We start from the raw sequence: 15,409 nt of genomic DNA, 5'->3' as shown, positions 1-15,409 counted from the left end.
TTTATAATTCATTTATTTATGGCTAATCCTTAAAGCACCTTTTTTTTATAAGAAAAAGTTGTTTCTCTCTTAGAACTCATCAAATAAGAATGTAAGAAATTTTAGGCATTCATGTATATTCTCTTTGGATAGGCAAGATTTTCCTGTTTTTATGCGAATAATGTTTTAAAATCCACTCATAGCCTCATTAATAGTAAATTAAAAGTAACAGTAAGGACAGATACTTAATCCAAGTTTAAGTACAAGCAATAATACACACTGTACATACTTTTAATATAAATTATAAATTATTACATAAACGGCCATCTATATCCCTTTAATAAATTAGATTTATGTAAAATTAGACATTTCCAATGTATAGAAAATGTTCGAATATTTTATACATGTTCTATAAATCGCAAAAACTTGTGAAACTTATACATTATGTATATCGTTTGGAGAATACAAATATAAAAAAGGACATCAAAATTTTATCGAATGTTCAGAAAGCGAGATAATTTCTATACACACAGGAGACACATTCGAGTCATTAGTATGCATGTTAAAATCAAGTTTCAGCAGAAACCTCGTTCTATCTTTGTATCTCATACGAGGTTTTTGCGCCTGTGGCTTCGTCGCGACGAGTCACAACGAATCAACAGCACTCGCGTAGTTATATTAAGCGAGGCGTAAAGCGCATAAGGCGATTAGCATCATATTTTTACGAGTATCCGCTGCACGCATGCAGTTCCAAGTGTGAAAACAGGTGGACGCGCGCGCGCATGCACACATGTGCACATACACAACCTACACACGAATAACGAACGGAGCAAAGTGCGCACCTCCACCGCAAAGGGCGCGCGCGTGTTTATCGTCTCTTTTTTTTTCCGCACGGCGCAACTGGCGCAAGCAGTCGTGTCCAATATGGCGTGTATGTTGTGAACGATGTTAACTTGCAGGTAAGTTCTGGAGCGTGAATTTCACCCTTGCGAGACATCATCCGCGGCAGATCTCAACGATCCACCCCACGCACTCTCGTCCTCGTCCTCGTCGTCGTCGTCATCGCGGTGATCATGTGCGTTGAACGCGAGCGACGATGAGCGACAGCTCGTCACGATGGGATCTGCATGCGTATGTGTATGTGTTGCGTGCGTGCGTGTGTTTGTCAGGTGTGTTTGTCAGTTGTGTTGTACCTTCAAGGCCCCGCGTGGCAAGGTGCGTTTCTCGCAATAACTTCGCATGTAAATCCGCGTATCATAGATCACACAGCACGCTCGGCGCTTCGCGACGACGAGGCGTTATGTCGCGAGGCGAACGTAAACACGTACCCGCGCCGCGGGGCTTGGGGGTAGGGTGACCAACAATGGCTTACAACCTCGGTAAATATGGTGTCACCTGTTAGTGCGCGTTTCAGCGCCGAGGCATGAAGCATGGTCGTAAATGCTCGGACAAGCTCCAACCCGCGGCTTGACAGCTCGGTTCTTTCGCTCCAGTTTTACGTAGCAGAACTATCCGTTGAATATTTATTTCCTTCATTTACATTCTGATGACGGAGCACACACGACCCATGCTCGCGATTATGCGTGCGTGCATACGTGTACGTGCAAGTGCGGGGGTTTATATGCCAAATATGTCAAAGAAGTATCTAGGTCATAGGCATACACCTGTGTTATGCGTTCTAGACTCTTTGCGATCGTTGAGGTGGATATAACAATGCTGCTGTTTTTCAAATAAATAAAGCAATGTGTACTTATCATCGCATATTGTGTTCTTTGGTATTCGTAGTCTGTTCTTTTACAGAGACCATTTCAAGTAATGTTTATGACCTGTATAATCTTAAGATGTCATAAGCTTATACTCATAATCGATTCTTATGAGCTTTCTATAATAAGCTATTACTATAAGTTTTAAATCTTAAGTTGTAAGAAATTAATCACAATCGAATGTGAGAAGAATAATCTATGATTGATCCTGTTTCTTGCACCTTAAAACTTAAAGCTTAGATTGTAATAGATAAACCAGTTATATTTAAGAATTTTATAACAGTTGCAATGCTGCTTTTCTTGTTGAAACAACACAGCCAATGACTTATTGTCTATAAAAAGCTCATTATGTGTATAACTGTCTTAAATATAGTCTTAAGATGTCATGAACCAATTAGAGATAGTATTCATAGTCCATTCTTATTTTAAGATTATTTTTAAGATAGTAATTAATTATCTTAATATGATAATAGGACCCTTGAATTGGCTTAAGTCTAAAAGAATCGATTATAAGTACTGACCAGAGAGTCACATCTTAAGACATTACTTAAGATGGTCTTAAAATAAAAATGGACTATATATTGTAAATGCCAGTCTGTGATTGGCTCATGGCATTTGAAGATTGCATTTAAGATGATTTTTAAATATAAGAATCAATTAATAAATATCAACCTTATAATAAGTTCTGATTGATAAAAATTATAGGTTGGTTTTTATAATTGTTTCTTATTTTAAGATTATCTTAAGATATTAATGCAACTGTTTGATTGCAGTTCATATCTTAATATTGTGCGTAAGATAGTCTTAAATATGAGAAACTATAAATACCAGTCATAGTCATATGTTACTTGGATTAGATTAAATTGAGGATAAAATATTTGATCTTTGCTTGGTTAATGAGAAATAATCTGGACTATAAAGAGATAATATATTCCTTGTATCTTAGAGTTCATCAAATCTATGTTACGCATTATAATCTCTTTGTAATTGTCGAGATGGATATAACTGTAGTCCTCCAAATAAAAAGCGTGTACTTACAATAATCATAGTCACAAATATATTCTTTGACTTTTTATTGATAATAAAAATTCATTGTTATAGATTTTTGTGTCCTGAATTCAAGCTGTTTTATTTACTCGTCAAATGAGGATAATTATTTTTATAATATAGATCCAGTACTAGAAATCTGCGATGTTAAAAGAACATGTTTATTTTAGAAATAATTTTATTCAATTGCACAGATATGATGAGAGATGTTTATATTTATTAAAACCAATTCCAATAATGTTACATATAAAGTATGTTTTTATTGTTACACTGCACTAATATTTTCTTTCTTCAGCTAAACATCAAACATATTTATTTCACTTTAAGTGTAAAAAGTGTATATTAGTTTAGTCATAAAAAGTAGATTTATTATTTCTGTGTAACTGTTACAAATTGTGTCAAATAACATTTAGTCTTTTCTGCTTATTAGGTAATCTCCTGCTCTTAATACTTGGACAGATCTCGATGAACAAGGAGAACGATGTAATCACAGCAAAATAATAGCAAAACAATGTACAATGAACTACAGTGGAAATATGCCAGATTGGCATCAGTATAATCCTCCGCAATCAGGAATAAACGATGTAACATCGACCGCTCAAAATGTCAATTCGGGACACTTATCGTTTATTTCCAGTATTAGTCCGACGCAGTTGAACGGTCTGAATCTCAGCTCGGAGGGACTCGAGAAACACCAAAACGATTCCAATTTTAATCCGAGGCACTTTCAGCCGCATCTGTCGAGCAATATCTCACATGGTCACAATGCCACTGACAACAATCCCCTCGCGTCGATGGTGCAGATGCAGAATTGCATTGGCCACTATGGGCCTTCGAATACGAGAAATCCCATGGTGGACAATCTGAATGGTTCTATGGATCCGAGGAATGCCGCGATAGGCGGTATAAATGAAGAGCTAGGTTATAGAAATAATCAGATGCCTTTAAACGGACCTATCTCGCATCTAAATGGACCAAACGTGATGAATATGAATGCACCGCATGCGTCAATGGGATCACGAAACACCAACGTGAATTCGCATGCCACTAGTAGAACGGGTCCTCCGCCATCCTTCGTTCCCTGCAAGGGTTTGTGCTGCAATCCGGATCCTAACATAAGTTACCAGCAGTACTGCTCTTATCCGAATAATGCGACTTATAGGGAGAATATTCGTACGTCCACCGGATACCAAACGGACGCTCGACGATTCGGAAACGATTATAATTTTAGGAAGGACAATTTTGATGGCAAGGAGGTTCTATCGCCTATGGTGCCACCGCCTAATGGGCCTAATGCTGATCACCGGAGAAACTTTTCTGATTTTAAATATCGCAAGGATCGCCTGATTTCCCGCAACTATTCATCATCCTCGGGCATGTTGCCGAACTATCCCATGCAAAATTACAACTACACGGGAGAGTACCAGAAATATCCTTATAACGTCAAAGAGTACTCCAAGATGAGCGGCATGAACGTGCCGAATCAGGGGATGGTTAAACATCCGGAACAAGGTTTCGCGATGCCTCAGCAGAAGTATAACAACAAACAAGTCCCGTATCAAACTGGCGGCGCTATGATATCAACCAACATGCCGTCCACGAGTGTTCCGAACTTGAGTATGATGCCACCTGCTCAGAATACTTATTTCAATTCGCAGTACCCGAGAAATCTATCGACAGACGCTTCGCATGACTGTCAGGAGGCCACCGACAATGCATCCATGGTAAACAGAATGCAAACATCTACGACTATGCATACTCCCTCTCATTCACGATATCCGATGTATCAACAGAAGATAGCGATGCAGAGATTCTCGATGGAGAATCATCTGAGGGAGTTGGCGAAAATACCCGGGTACCAGTCGCATCCCAAGTATAAGGAATGTGTTCATAGATATAGAGAAATATTGAAATTACAGCAGTCTCATGTCACATATCAGGGACAAATGCAGCAGACTCCATGCGTCGCCACTACTACGTCGACAGTTAATACCTCTGCTATCCCGCCTATAAACTTGCAGTTCGATCAAAATGGCGTTTTAATCAATTCTAATTACATACCCGAAGCTTTCCCTAGAGTACAACAAGCAGTGAATTCTCAAACGCCGGACAACCCGGTGGACAAGCAGAGTAAGCAGGATGGCAATGGCGTCCCCGAAATGACGAATCGCAACGTCCAGAAGCCGGAACAATTGGTGTCGCAACAACACGACGGTCATGCGACCGCGCTGTGCGCGGAAAGCATGCAAAAGCAAGATCGATACCCGGCGCAAAAGAGCCTCGAGCAGAATCAGTTCGAAATTCAAAAAACCGGAAGCGAGAGCTTCAACAATCTGACTGGGAACGCGAATGACGCGGTTATACAACAGAAAATGTCCAAAGAGTTCGCCGACAAGCCGGAGCTTGACGTACGACAGTTTCTCGCCAACTGGGATGAATCGGAGGACGAAGATGGCGCGAGTACCAATTTGCCGAGCGCTGTTCTGAGCGATTCGACACCAGTAGTAGTCGTGGGCTACGAGAACGTGAATCTCTCGGCGAAGACGTTGGAGGGTCTAGAGGTCTCCAAACCGGAAGAGATCACCCCGAATGTTATAACGTTCGAAAATCAGGAGAAGAATGACATCGGTGTGATACCAGCGCAGGACTGTCTGACCATATCGTACTCATCCGCGGAGAACGTTGAGATTGCGAAGGATTCAACGTGTAAGGATATCACGAAGGAAACTATTGTACGATCGGGAAGCCACATTATACAGTGCATAAGCAATGGGCCTGACGAGGTACCAACGATACACATAGTTGACAATTTAGAGATAGGTAGCATTTTACAGGTCACAAACGGTCAAGTTACCGAGACTTTGGAAAGGCAAGACACAGTGTCGTTCTTCCAAGAAGGAACGGAAGTCGCGGCAGCAGCGATAACTCTCGAGGCCGCCGATAAGTTCAAAAAGACCGACAGCAACACAACCGAATCGGTTACGACCGAGTTCAACGCTGATCTTGGAAATCTGAAGGATTGCTGCAAAGAGCAATACGTCGTCGAAGGTCCCTCTCCGCCTAAAGCGATGGAGAGCACCCAAACGTCGCGAGTAAGTGACCGGGCGATCACCGCTCTGCCTATGTCCGCGAAGGATTCCGCCCGAGACACGAATTTGAAGAAACAGAATAGTTTCGCGAGCGAGGAATCTCATAATCCGGACGATATAAGTTTGCCAGACTTGCCCACGTCAGAGTGCACTCCGATCTCTACTACGCTGAACACGCCGATCCACTCTGACAATGAGGAATCGTCGGAGCGTGTCGAGGATCTCACGATATCGACAAATCCAATCGAGATTATGCAGAACAGTCCCATGATTAGTTTCACGCAGTCGCCGACGAAGAGAGAGCCCTACGATCATCTGAATAGCGAGGAAACCGTCAAGAATAAACCGGCCGATTCATTAGAAAGTGAATATCAGACGGAGAATCATTTCAAAAACAACAACGGTGATAACAACATGCTCGGTCATGATGCTATTCTTGATACATTTGAATTTTCCACGAATACTGATAAGAATGGATCTGCGTCATTTACAAAAAACAGTAAAGAGCACGCGAATCTGAATGGAACTTCCGCTTCGGCAAATAACAGCGAGAAGATATTTGCGCTCGACAATGAAACGGAAACTGTGGAGGCCACTAGCATGCGTATGACTTTGACCTCCGGCGAATATGAATTAAAGATCGTGTCAACTGGAATGCAAAATAAATCAATGCAGGTTCATAAAAATTTAAACGAGCGCCGTGCTAATGAATCTCAAGCGACGAGTCCGGATGCTCATAAAAAATCACAGGCAGAAACGAATGCAAAAGTCGCGTATAACGATTCGACGAATGGGGACAATACGACAAAGAATGTCACGAATAATCCTGACCCTATTACGTTAGACGGCGGTCAGGATGATTATTCCGGAAGAAGACACGCCTTGACCGAAATGACCCGTCAAACGGCAATGAGCAGGGTAAGTTCATCAATGACAAACGATACCGCTCCAAGAAATTCCAGGGCAGAAGATATGATGCAGATTGTTAAAAGTAATTCACCTATATCACATAGCGCGAAACAGTTGACATTGAGTAACGATAAATTGAGGAAGGCCGAGGCATTGTTCACGAACGAGGATTCTTCGGAAAAGAGCGCCAACAGTAATAAATCAGTAAAAATCAACGCGACGGACCCGAAGAATTCTCAGCATGTAAAATTCGCGGATCGCAAGAAGTCGGTCTCGGGCGACCAGGCAATTTCTCACAAAAAGAGATGTTTGTCGGAAAATACAGAGGATAGGTGCGGCGAAACCATTGTACATCACAATAAACATACTCAAGAAATAGCAACGCATAAGGACAAATCCTGTACTGTTGAAAATTCCAAAGGATTTGATAATTCGCATAATAAACCGAGAGTGATCGAGAACGTTAGCATTACCGATAGCGGGGAAAGGATGCGGCTTCTAAAGGAATACAGAAGAATAAAGTATAAATCACACAGCGTTAGTAAAGTTCACGATAAGGGAAAGGATACGCAGGAGGCCTCTGATTATGCGACGAGTAAGACGTGTCATCGTTCGTCGAATCCCGACGAACGATCCGAGTCGCAGTCACCATGCGATAATCAGCTATGCCAGAAAGACATGGCGAGATCTAAGTCGTCCGAGGAACAGCAAGAAAAACATGCGAACATCTTGAAGACTTTCGTAGCTAAGAATAAAAATCCTGACTTTGCTATTCAAGTTACGAACGTCAATCTGAAACTCAAAGATGACGATCATCAGAAAGGATCTCAGCATTCGAGGGAGGAGACGAAGAGCAGCGGTTCTCTTGACGGGATCAAGATTGAGATAAACGTGTCATGCACGGAACGGAACACAACAGAGAAATTGCTGCATGAGAATATCAAGAATGCCGTCGCCGAGACGATCGGCCATTTGACTAATACGATCTCAAATTCAACGAATATAACGGATAAGAAAATAATTTGTGATAAAGCGGATCGCCAAGATTATGAGAAACGCAATCGATCACCATCCGCTACAACAGAAGCGTCTAACGAAGTTCACGAAGATCACAACAACACAGTCAAATCAGTGGTCGCATACGAGGAAGATATGAACAGCGAGATACTTTCGAAGAAGAGACGAAGTTCATTGTCGGCACAAGAATTGATCAATGACGTATACGAAGATAGCGGTATGTTTTCGAATACTTGTACGGAATCGACTAGTTGCAATGTAATTTTACGAGATGATACTCTTTCAGGCACCGTTAATATCGAATCTGAGCTGACATCGAGCGCTCTGAAAACTTCAAGATCAGAACACGCGACGAACAGGAGAAGCATACATCAAGATGCAGAAAGGAAGATCGCTATTACCAACTTCGGTAGCGAGGAACTGAAAGCCTCTTCGGACAATTCACCATACTTAGGATTGAAGACTGTCAATGTGCAGAAGAAGGAACATCAGCAAATAGCCGTCGCTTCTCCATGCAGGAGCGCAAAAAATTTTCAAGATGATGCTACGTCGAAATTAAACGCGATTCCATCGACTTCTTCAAGTACGATAGAACCCAGCATAGAAGATGTCAGTTACAATAATCTCGTGCATTTTGATTACAATCATTTTGATGTTGCGCCGAACGAAAATACGGATGTCGACGACAAACGTGCCGACAGATGGAAAAGGCCAAAGAAAGACAGTAAATTCGGCAACTTCGATCTGTATGAAACTACCAGCGGTTACGTAAACCCGACTTTCTTCAGCGCAGACGAACTGGAGAATTTAAACGTAGTTCCTGTATACACCACCAAAGACGGAAAGATAACTTATAGTCCTAATCCTCGATTCACGTATCGCGAGCTACTTACGGAAGCTCGCACAAAGGATTATGGTAACTTTCGCGAACCGTATTTTGCGAAATCTCCGTCGTACGATTATTACAATTGCTCCAAGTTGCGGAAGGTATTCAAGAGAAACCGCGATGTTACCACCGCCGGTAAGAAAAAAGAGATTGATCTTATCGACGCTAAATCTACAGCGATACATGTTGATTATTCAAATAAAAATACTGTTCACAAAAACGCTAATTGCGCGAAAACTCGAGGTACGCATTTAGAATTCTTCAATGATGATGCTAACAAGTTGTATGCAAACAAGAACGATCAAGAGAGCAAAGAAGCTAATAATAAGAAAAATATCATAGATTTGGACTTCCTCGAAAAACAGTACAACTTGGATAGTATCGAACCTCCAGCCAATATTACATCCAGCATTAATAAACATTGTAAGACGAAAGTATTCGCGGACAATCTCGAGTATGAGAAAGGATACAACGAAAGCTCCGTGTTCGAATCGAATTTATTTTTGGAACCAAGGACCTCATGTTGGGAAGAGACTATGGAATCAATTAAATCGTATTCTTCTCACATCGATAGAAGAAACAGCAGTAATGTTAAAGAACTGAATTTTAGTGATATATTCGCCGCGCAGAAACGATTGGATACTTTCCCATTTCTACCTATGGAGCAAGATTCTTCCGACAACGGCATTCATAAAGCGAATTGCGATGTGATGAATGAGCCAACGTTGCACCACACAACGTGCAATTACATCGACGATCTACGTTCGATTCAGGATGACGATTTGCGACATGAATCATCGAACGCTGCTTTATGCAATGAACAAGAAAATGAATGTAATAATCAGAAGATTGCGTCAACAGATGTTATTGATAAATCGGTAGGCATATTTAATATTAATGCATCGTTGAGTATGCAAAGTAATGATGAACATACAAAAAAGCAAGAATCTCAGATTGATGGAGACGAATCCAGTGCAATCGGAGTCACTGAAAAGGCACAATTGTGTGATTCTCCTAAATTGATGGATGAGAAAATACACGATTCAGAAGAAGATCAAAGTTCTACGAACTACGAGAAAAACAAGGAAGCCTCGACGAAACAGCCAGTGAAAGACAATCATTCATATCTTTGTTGCAATCGTTCTGTCTCTCCAAAGGAAGATAAACTCGATGCTGAAGTTGCAAATACGAAAGAAATTTCGGATGAAGATTCTGCCAAAATCGCAAGTCCTTCTAAATTAAATGTCGAATCTAAGGATTCACTTGACGAACCAAAAAATATGGAAAATGTAAAAGAATCCACGCTTGCTTTGAGTGAACGAGATAATGAAATTAATGATTCAGTGAAAAATGATTCAGACTCTGCCGTGAATCAGGAAACTATATATCAACCAGTTTTATCAGCTTCGATCGATCACAAAGATAAGGAAAAGACTACGCTTACGGAATCGACTGTTTCGACTGAGATTACTTTCGATCAAGTAGATAAGCAAGACATGTGTGATAAAGGAGATACTATTATATCTAAAGAAGACGAACCGAGTGCCTTGCAAAATTCATCTAACGTTGCATTCATCGAACAAACGCTTGCAGAGGAAGGCAACGAGCAACAATCAGAAATTTCGGAGATTGATCGACAAAAAGCTGAAGTTTCATTGAAGAATCGAGGAAATGACGAAGTGAATACTTGTTCTATAATATCTACGTCCACCGCTTTGAACCTACGAACGGAAAAGAACATATGCGACTTATTCGCAAGCGAGAGGCACGAACAAAACATATCAGAGTTCACCGTCATCAAGAATATCATTAAAAGCGACAAGAAGCAATGTCAAGAACCTGAGATGAATGAGATTCCCAATTACGATAGCATAATCGATTCCAAGTTACTGTGCATAGATTCTTCTGATTGCGGAATTTACGCGGAGGATAGATGTACGTTGCAAATGCCCGAGCATGATTTCACGGAGGAAGACAGTATGGTACCGATGGTGTGGGAGACGAGCCAAATTCAGGAAGACGCTGTCAATCGTTTATGCAACATCAATGAATCAATCGATTTTGGCGCGGTTAATTCACTCCAGGATAATTCGCTGTTAGACCATCTGTCTCTCTCGAGGATGTCTGCTACCAAAGAGTCTCAAGACATGGAAGTAATTACTGAAATTGAAAACAAGGCGATCAACGAATCAACGGTCAAAACATCTGAAGCAGTAATTGAGGAATCTAAAGCAGTGATTGAGAAATCTAAAGCAACGATCGAGGAATCTAAAGCAGCCATCGAGGAATCTAAAGCAACATCGAGCAACAACGAAGGCAAAGAGCAGAATCAAATTTCTTCTAGTAGCTATGAGAAGATAGCGTATTTGCGCGCGACAGATTGCAATGCTAACACAAAGATGATCCCTAAACTCGTTATCAAGAAAAGCGAGACTAGCTCAAAATTCGTTACGAAGATGGGTTCCTCTTCCGTAACACAAGATAGTACATCTAACAAGTCAATTTGTCAACCGAAGATACCAAAGATGATTATCAGGAACGCGAGATCACGCCCGGGGACTCCGTCTATCGAGGCGGTTCACGAAGAAATTCCTGTAAGTATCATGAATCGAACTTCGCTTACGATTGATGATATATGTACTTGCAGTTCCGAAAGTTCTCTACACGAGTCAAATAGTTATAGGAATAAAATTCCCAAAATGAAGATTAAATTAGATGAGAAGCACTCCAATAAGATAGTGAGAGCCGATGATGATGAGGAGGTTTGTGTCAAACGCAAAAATGTTAAGAAAACCATACCAAAGGTTAAAATAAAGAATAGCTTAAGGTCTGATCTGGCGGACAATTTGGATTGCAACAGTATGACTTCTCAAGAGTCGAGAGATGCGGGAAGATATGAGGAAAAAATACCTATACTGAAATTGAAGAAACAGGAAAGGAACAGATCGTCATCTCCAGAAGTGACACGGAAGAGGCAATTCTCGAGCCATTATTCGGAAGTGCCGCTCAAAAAGTGCAGAAGATCGGAACGTGATGATACAGAACATCATACGAAACGCAGCAACTCCTCCGAATCAATGCAAACAAATGCGTCAGAATGCGAAACGAAGAAGAATTCCATGATATGCATTTCTGAGAAGATTCCTAAGGTAATTATCAAGAGAACATCGGCTAGCGCGGAATTCAAATGCGAGCTGAGCAAGGGCTACAAGAATGTCATTGCGAAGAGTGCAAAGTGGCAACCGGAGGTCAAGTTGGAAAGATACCGTATCCTGGACAGCATGGTGAAGGATTTGAAATTAACTTTGTCCCCAATTACGTTACGAGCTATCGAGAAAATGTCTGTAAGTCGCAAGGATAGCCATCGTCAGGAAAAGCAAGGTGATTATAAACTGTCCAGGTCGAACTCAACGTCCGATCTATTTCCGGTTAAGTGTAAGCAGAGAAGAATGTCAGATTATGACTGTAGAAAAATTAATGATACGTCAAGAGTCGATGTAAATTTTGCATCTAAAACAGATATCAAGACGTGCATCATACCGAAGAAGTATTCATCCAGAGGTCATAAATCAACCAACGAACATCGAAAGGACAAACGTAGATCGAGATCTCGTGATAATAATCCACGATCGGAAGTGGATGTTACTTCGTCCGATAAAGAAATCAATCAGTCATCTGAAAGAACCAACTCACAGAAAGCTACCTCTCAATATGATAAACACAAGACTGATAGTTTTGATACCAATAGCAAACAAGCGTTGAAAGCGGACGAAGATATAATTTCAAATAAACTTGGCCAGAAGAATACTCCCGTCAAACATCTAAACAGCTCAAGCTTCAAGCTCGCATTAAAGGAGTTGAAGGCAACAGTTGAAGGCAGAATGAAGACAGAAACTTGTTTCATAAAATTGCCCGGTCCGATTGAAACATCGCCTGAAGAAGTCAATTTACGAAATGACAAGGAGCAGAGAAAAGAACAAGATAACGATCATTTCTTGAGCAAGGACAGCGACAAAGTTGTGATAAAAAACGAACGTCTGAGTAATTTCAACGACATAGATAACGATTGCACTGTGCAAGATGACATGGACTTGCTTAACGACTCTGTAAGTATATCAGATAATTTCGAAATGAATAACAGCACCGTTATTAAAGTTGAATCTTCGGACGAGAGTCAGTCGACCATAGAGATCCTGCCTGTTTCACCGGATGATAATCGTAGCGAGCTGGAGAGGAATATAATGGACGATGGTGATGATCAATTATATTCGGAGGATGCGATTCCGACTCAATTCGAGCTAGAGTTAGAGATCGCGGATAATAGCAATACTGATCTACTAGATGTATCTATGCCGAAACTTGATCCTGTTACCTGTTACAATTCACGTGTGAATTCTACTTATGAAGAGTTTAGTGATCAAACTGCAAAATTAGGACGTTACGACAAATCTGAGGCTTCCTCTCACGGCAAGAATTCGCTTGAGAAAGATAAAAGTTTTGTGGAAATTGGCAGCGATGATAGATCTGAATTGGAGAACAGCTCAGCTAACTCTGTCAAAGAGATTTCTTCGAAAACCTCTTGTTGCAGAGTAATGAGTTTCGCTACGACGAGAGAAAACTTTTGCTGTAATGACTCCTTGATAAAAGAAGTTTTAGCGGCCAAGGAGACTTTGAAAAAGTGCCTTTCGAAATCCAGATATGATGTAGGCAACGCGATAGGTAATACGAGACCGAAGACAGCCGCAGAGAAGAAACAGGGTTCGAGTTTTGATATCAACCAAATTTCGGAGGTGCCTTCGAGTGATGCTCAAAGCTGTCGTAGCGACGTTGCGTCTCAGAAGGGCTCTATACCCCTGGCAAGTAAATGTAACAAGACTGAGAAAATATCTAATACCGAGAAGTCTGATAAGAAACATTCCAAATCAAGCAAAAGTTTCTTCATGAAGAAGAAACCGAGGTCATTTGAGAAAAACGAAGCAGATTTCAAGGACACGATAAAGAACACATCCAAATGCAATATAACATCCTTGAAAACTAAACAGGTCGAGCAAGCTGTGTCAAACGAAAGTCTAATTCGTACTGTACATTTAAACGAGAAAAGAAAGAATGTAACTGATCAATGCGACGATGTTCCTCGTTCGCAGGAAAGGAAAGAGAATCCACAGCAAAGGAAAGAGAAGAATCGGTTATCATCCTACAAAATTCCTAAGATATCGAGATCCACCAATCAAGGGAATAACACAAACAATGCAAAAGAAATCAAGTCCAAAGAAGATAACATGCCGATATTAGAGCCCGAGGTCAATGTAAACTTCGATACGAATTCAGATAGAGAGAGTTCTAGATCGCCCCCGGTCATCACGATTCAGGACAGCGAAGATCTCGGTGTAGCGGAGTCAAAGTTGATAGACGATAAAGTTATAACATCAAACATTAAAGTTGAAAGCAATATAAAGGACATTAAGAAGAGCGAAATGTCTATCGTCGATCTCATAACTCAATTAGCTTATCACGAAAAGGTGAGAGAAAGATTATTTTATTTAAATTATTATGTAAGAAGATCCTTTCTTTGAGATACTTTCTTTTCTCTCATGAATTCGAAGTATTTTTTGCTCATCCCGTTTATTTTCGCAGGCAACGATAAAAGATAAACGATACTGCAATTTGTGCGAAATATGGTTCGATAATCCATCGCAGCATGAACGGCACTTGGCTGGATACGAACACCGTCACATAGAATTGACACAACGTAGAAGCATTCACGCACTGTTCACGCTCTTCACGGGCAAGCCTTGTCCCAAGCTAGTTCCGGCGAATGTTGTACGAAGTGATTGTTCTATAGGTGAATTAACGCCGTTACAAATTGCGGTACAGGTACGTTGTATTCTCTTTACTGAATAAGTAATAAAGATATATAAAGTTTGTCTTTATAAACGATTCTTACGTGTATATATTGCACCATATATTTTTGTTATTCATTATTAGTATTACTGATCAATGTATAACGGTGCAACAACAACTCATCATATTGAATATAGTAAATATTATATGTTAATTTTTCCTCAGGATGTCACAAAGTGTTTTGACTGCACACAACAAAGTCCAAGGAAAGAAAATGATGTTGATAAATAATTGCGAGTAAGTTATTTACATTACAAGCCTATATATATAGTTACTGTGATTATAATAAAGGCTTACAGTGCAATCTTTTTACGAAGGTTATCCGCGACGATAACGAAAAATCGAATATTTTATATCGCAGTTAGATCGCAAGCGATTCAGCTGCTACTGTTAATGGCGTCGACATCGAAATTTTAATTGCTAGATAATGAATGCTTTGAAAAGTTTGCTGATTTTAGCTAAGTCAACCGATGTGGGTCATCATTAACAAAGAGTTACCCAAGGGATACTTCTAGCTTATAATTAGATGTTTTAGCCAAAGATTTTAACAGAATTAAATAATACGCGTTCGATTATTTACACTTTGAAAAGAGACTCCGGTCTTTTATTTGTACAAAGTTTTACGAGTGATGTTCAACTTCTGAATGTGCTCACACTGCGAATTTTTATTTATATTATGAAGAGACTTATATATAAAACACATAGGTAGATATATACATACACGCGTACATATGGATATATATATATATATACACATATATATATATATATATATATATATATATATATATATATATATATATATATATATCTACTAC

The 15,409-nt window shown here is 40.2% G+C and overlaps 1 protein-coding gene across 1 annotated transcript; it reads left to right on the top strand.

The window, feature by feature from the left end:
* The first annotated feature begins 3,307 nt into the window (after window positions 1-3,307).
* LOC105621129 lies at window positions 3,308-14,822 on the top strand. Its single transcript, XM_012202600.1, has 5 exons — window positions 3,308-8,021; window positions 8,091-10,903; window positions 10,955-14,209; window positions 14,325-14,564; window positions 14,757-14,822. The coding sequence occupies exons 1-5, from the start codon at window positions 3,308-3,310 to the stop codon at window positions 14,820-14,822; spliced, it is 11,088 nt and encodes a 3,695-aa protein (XP_012057990.1).
* Window positions 14,823-15,409: the final 587 nt, after the last annotated feature.

This window comes from Atta cephalotes, assembly GCF_000143395.1.
Source record: "Atta cephalotes unplaced genomic scaffold scaffold00032, whole genome shotgun sequence".
NCBI lineage: Eukaryota > Metazoa > Arthropoda > Insecta > Hymenoptera > Formicidae > Atta > Atta cephalotes.
This window is presented reverse-complemented; position numbering and strand designations above follow the sequence as displayed.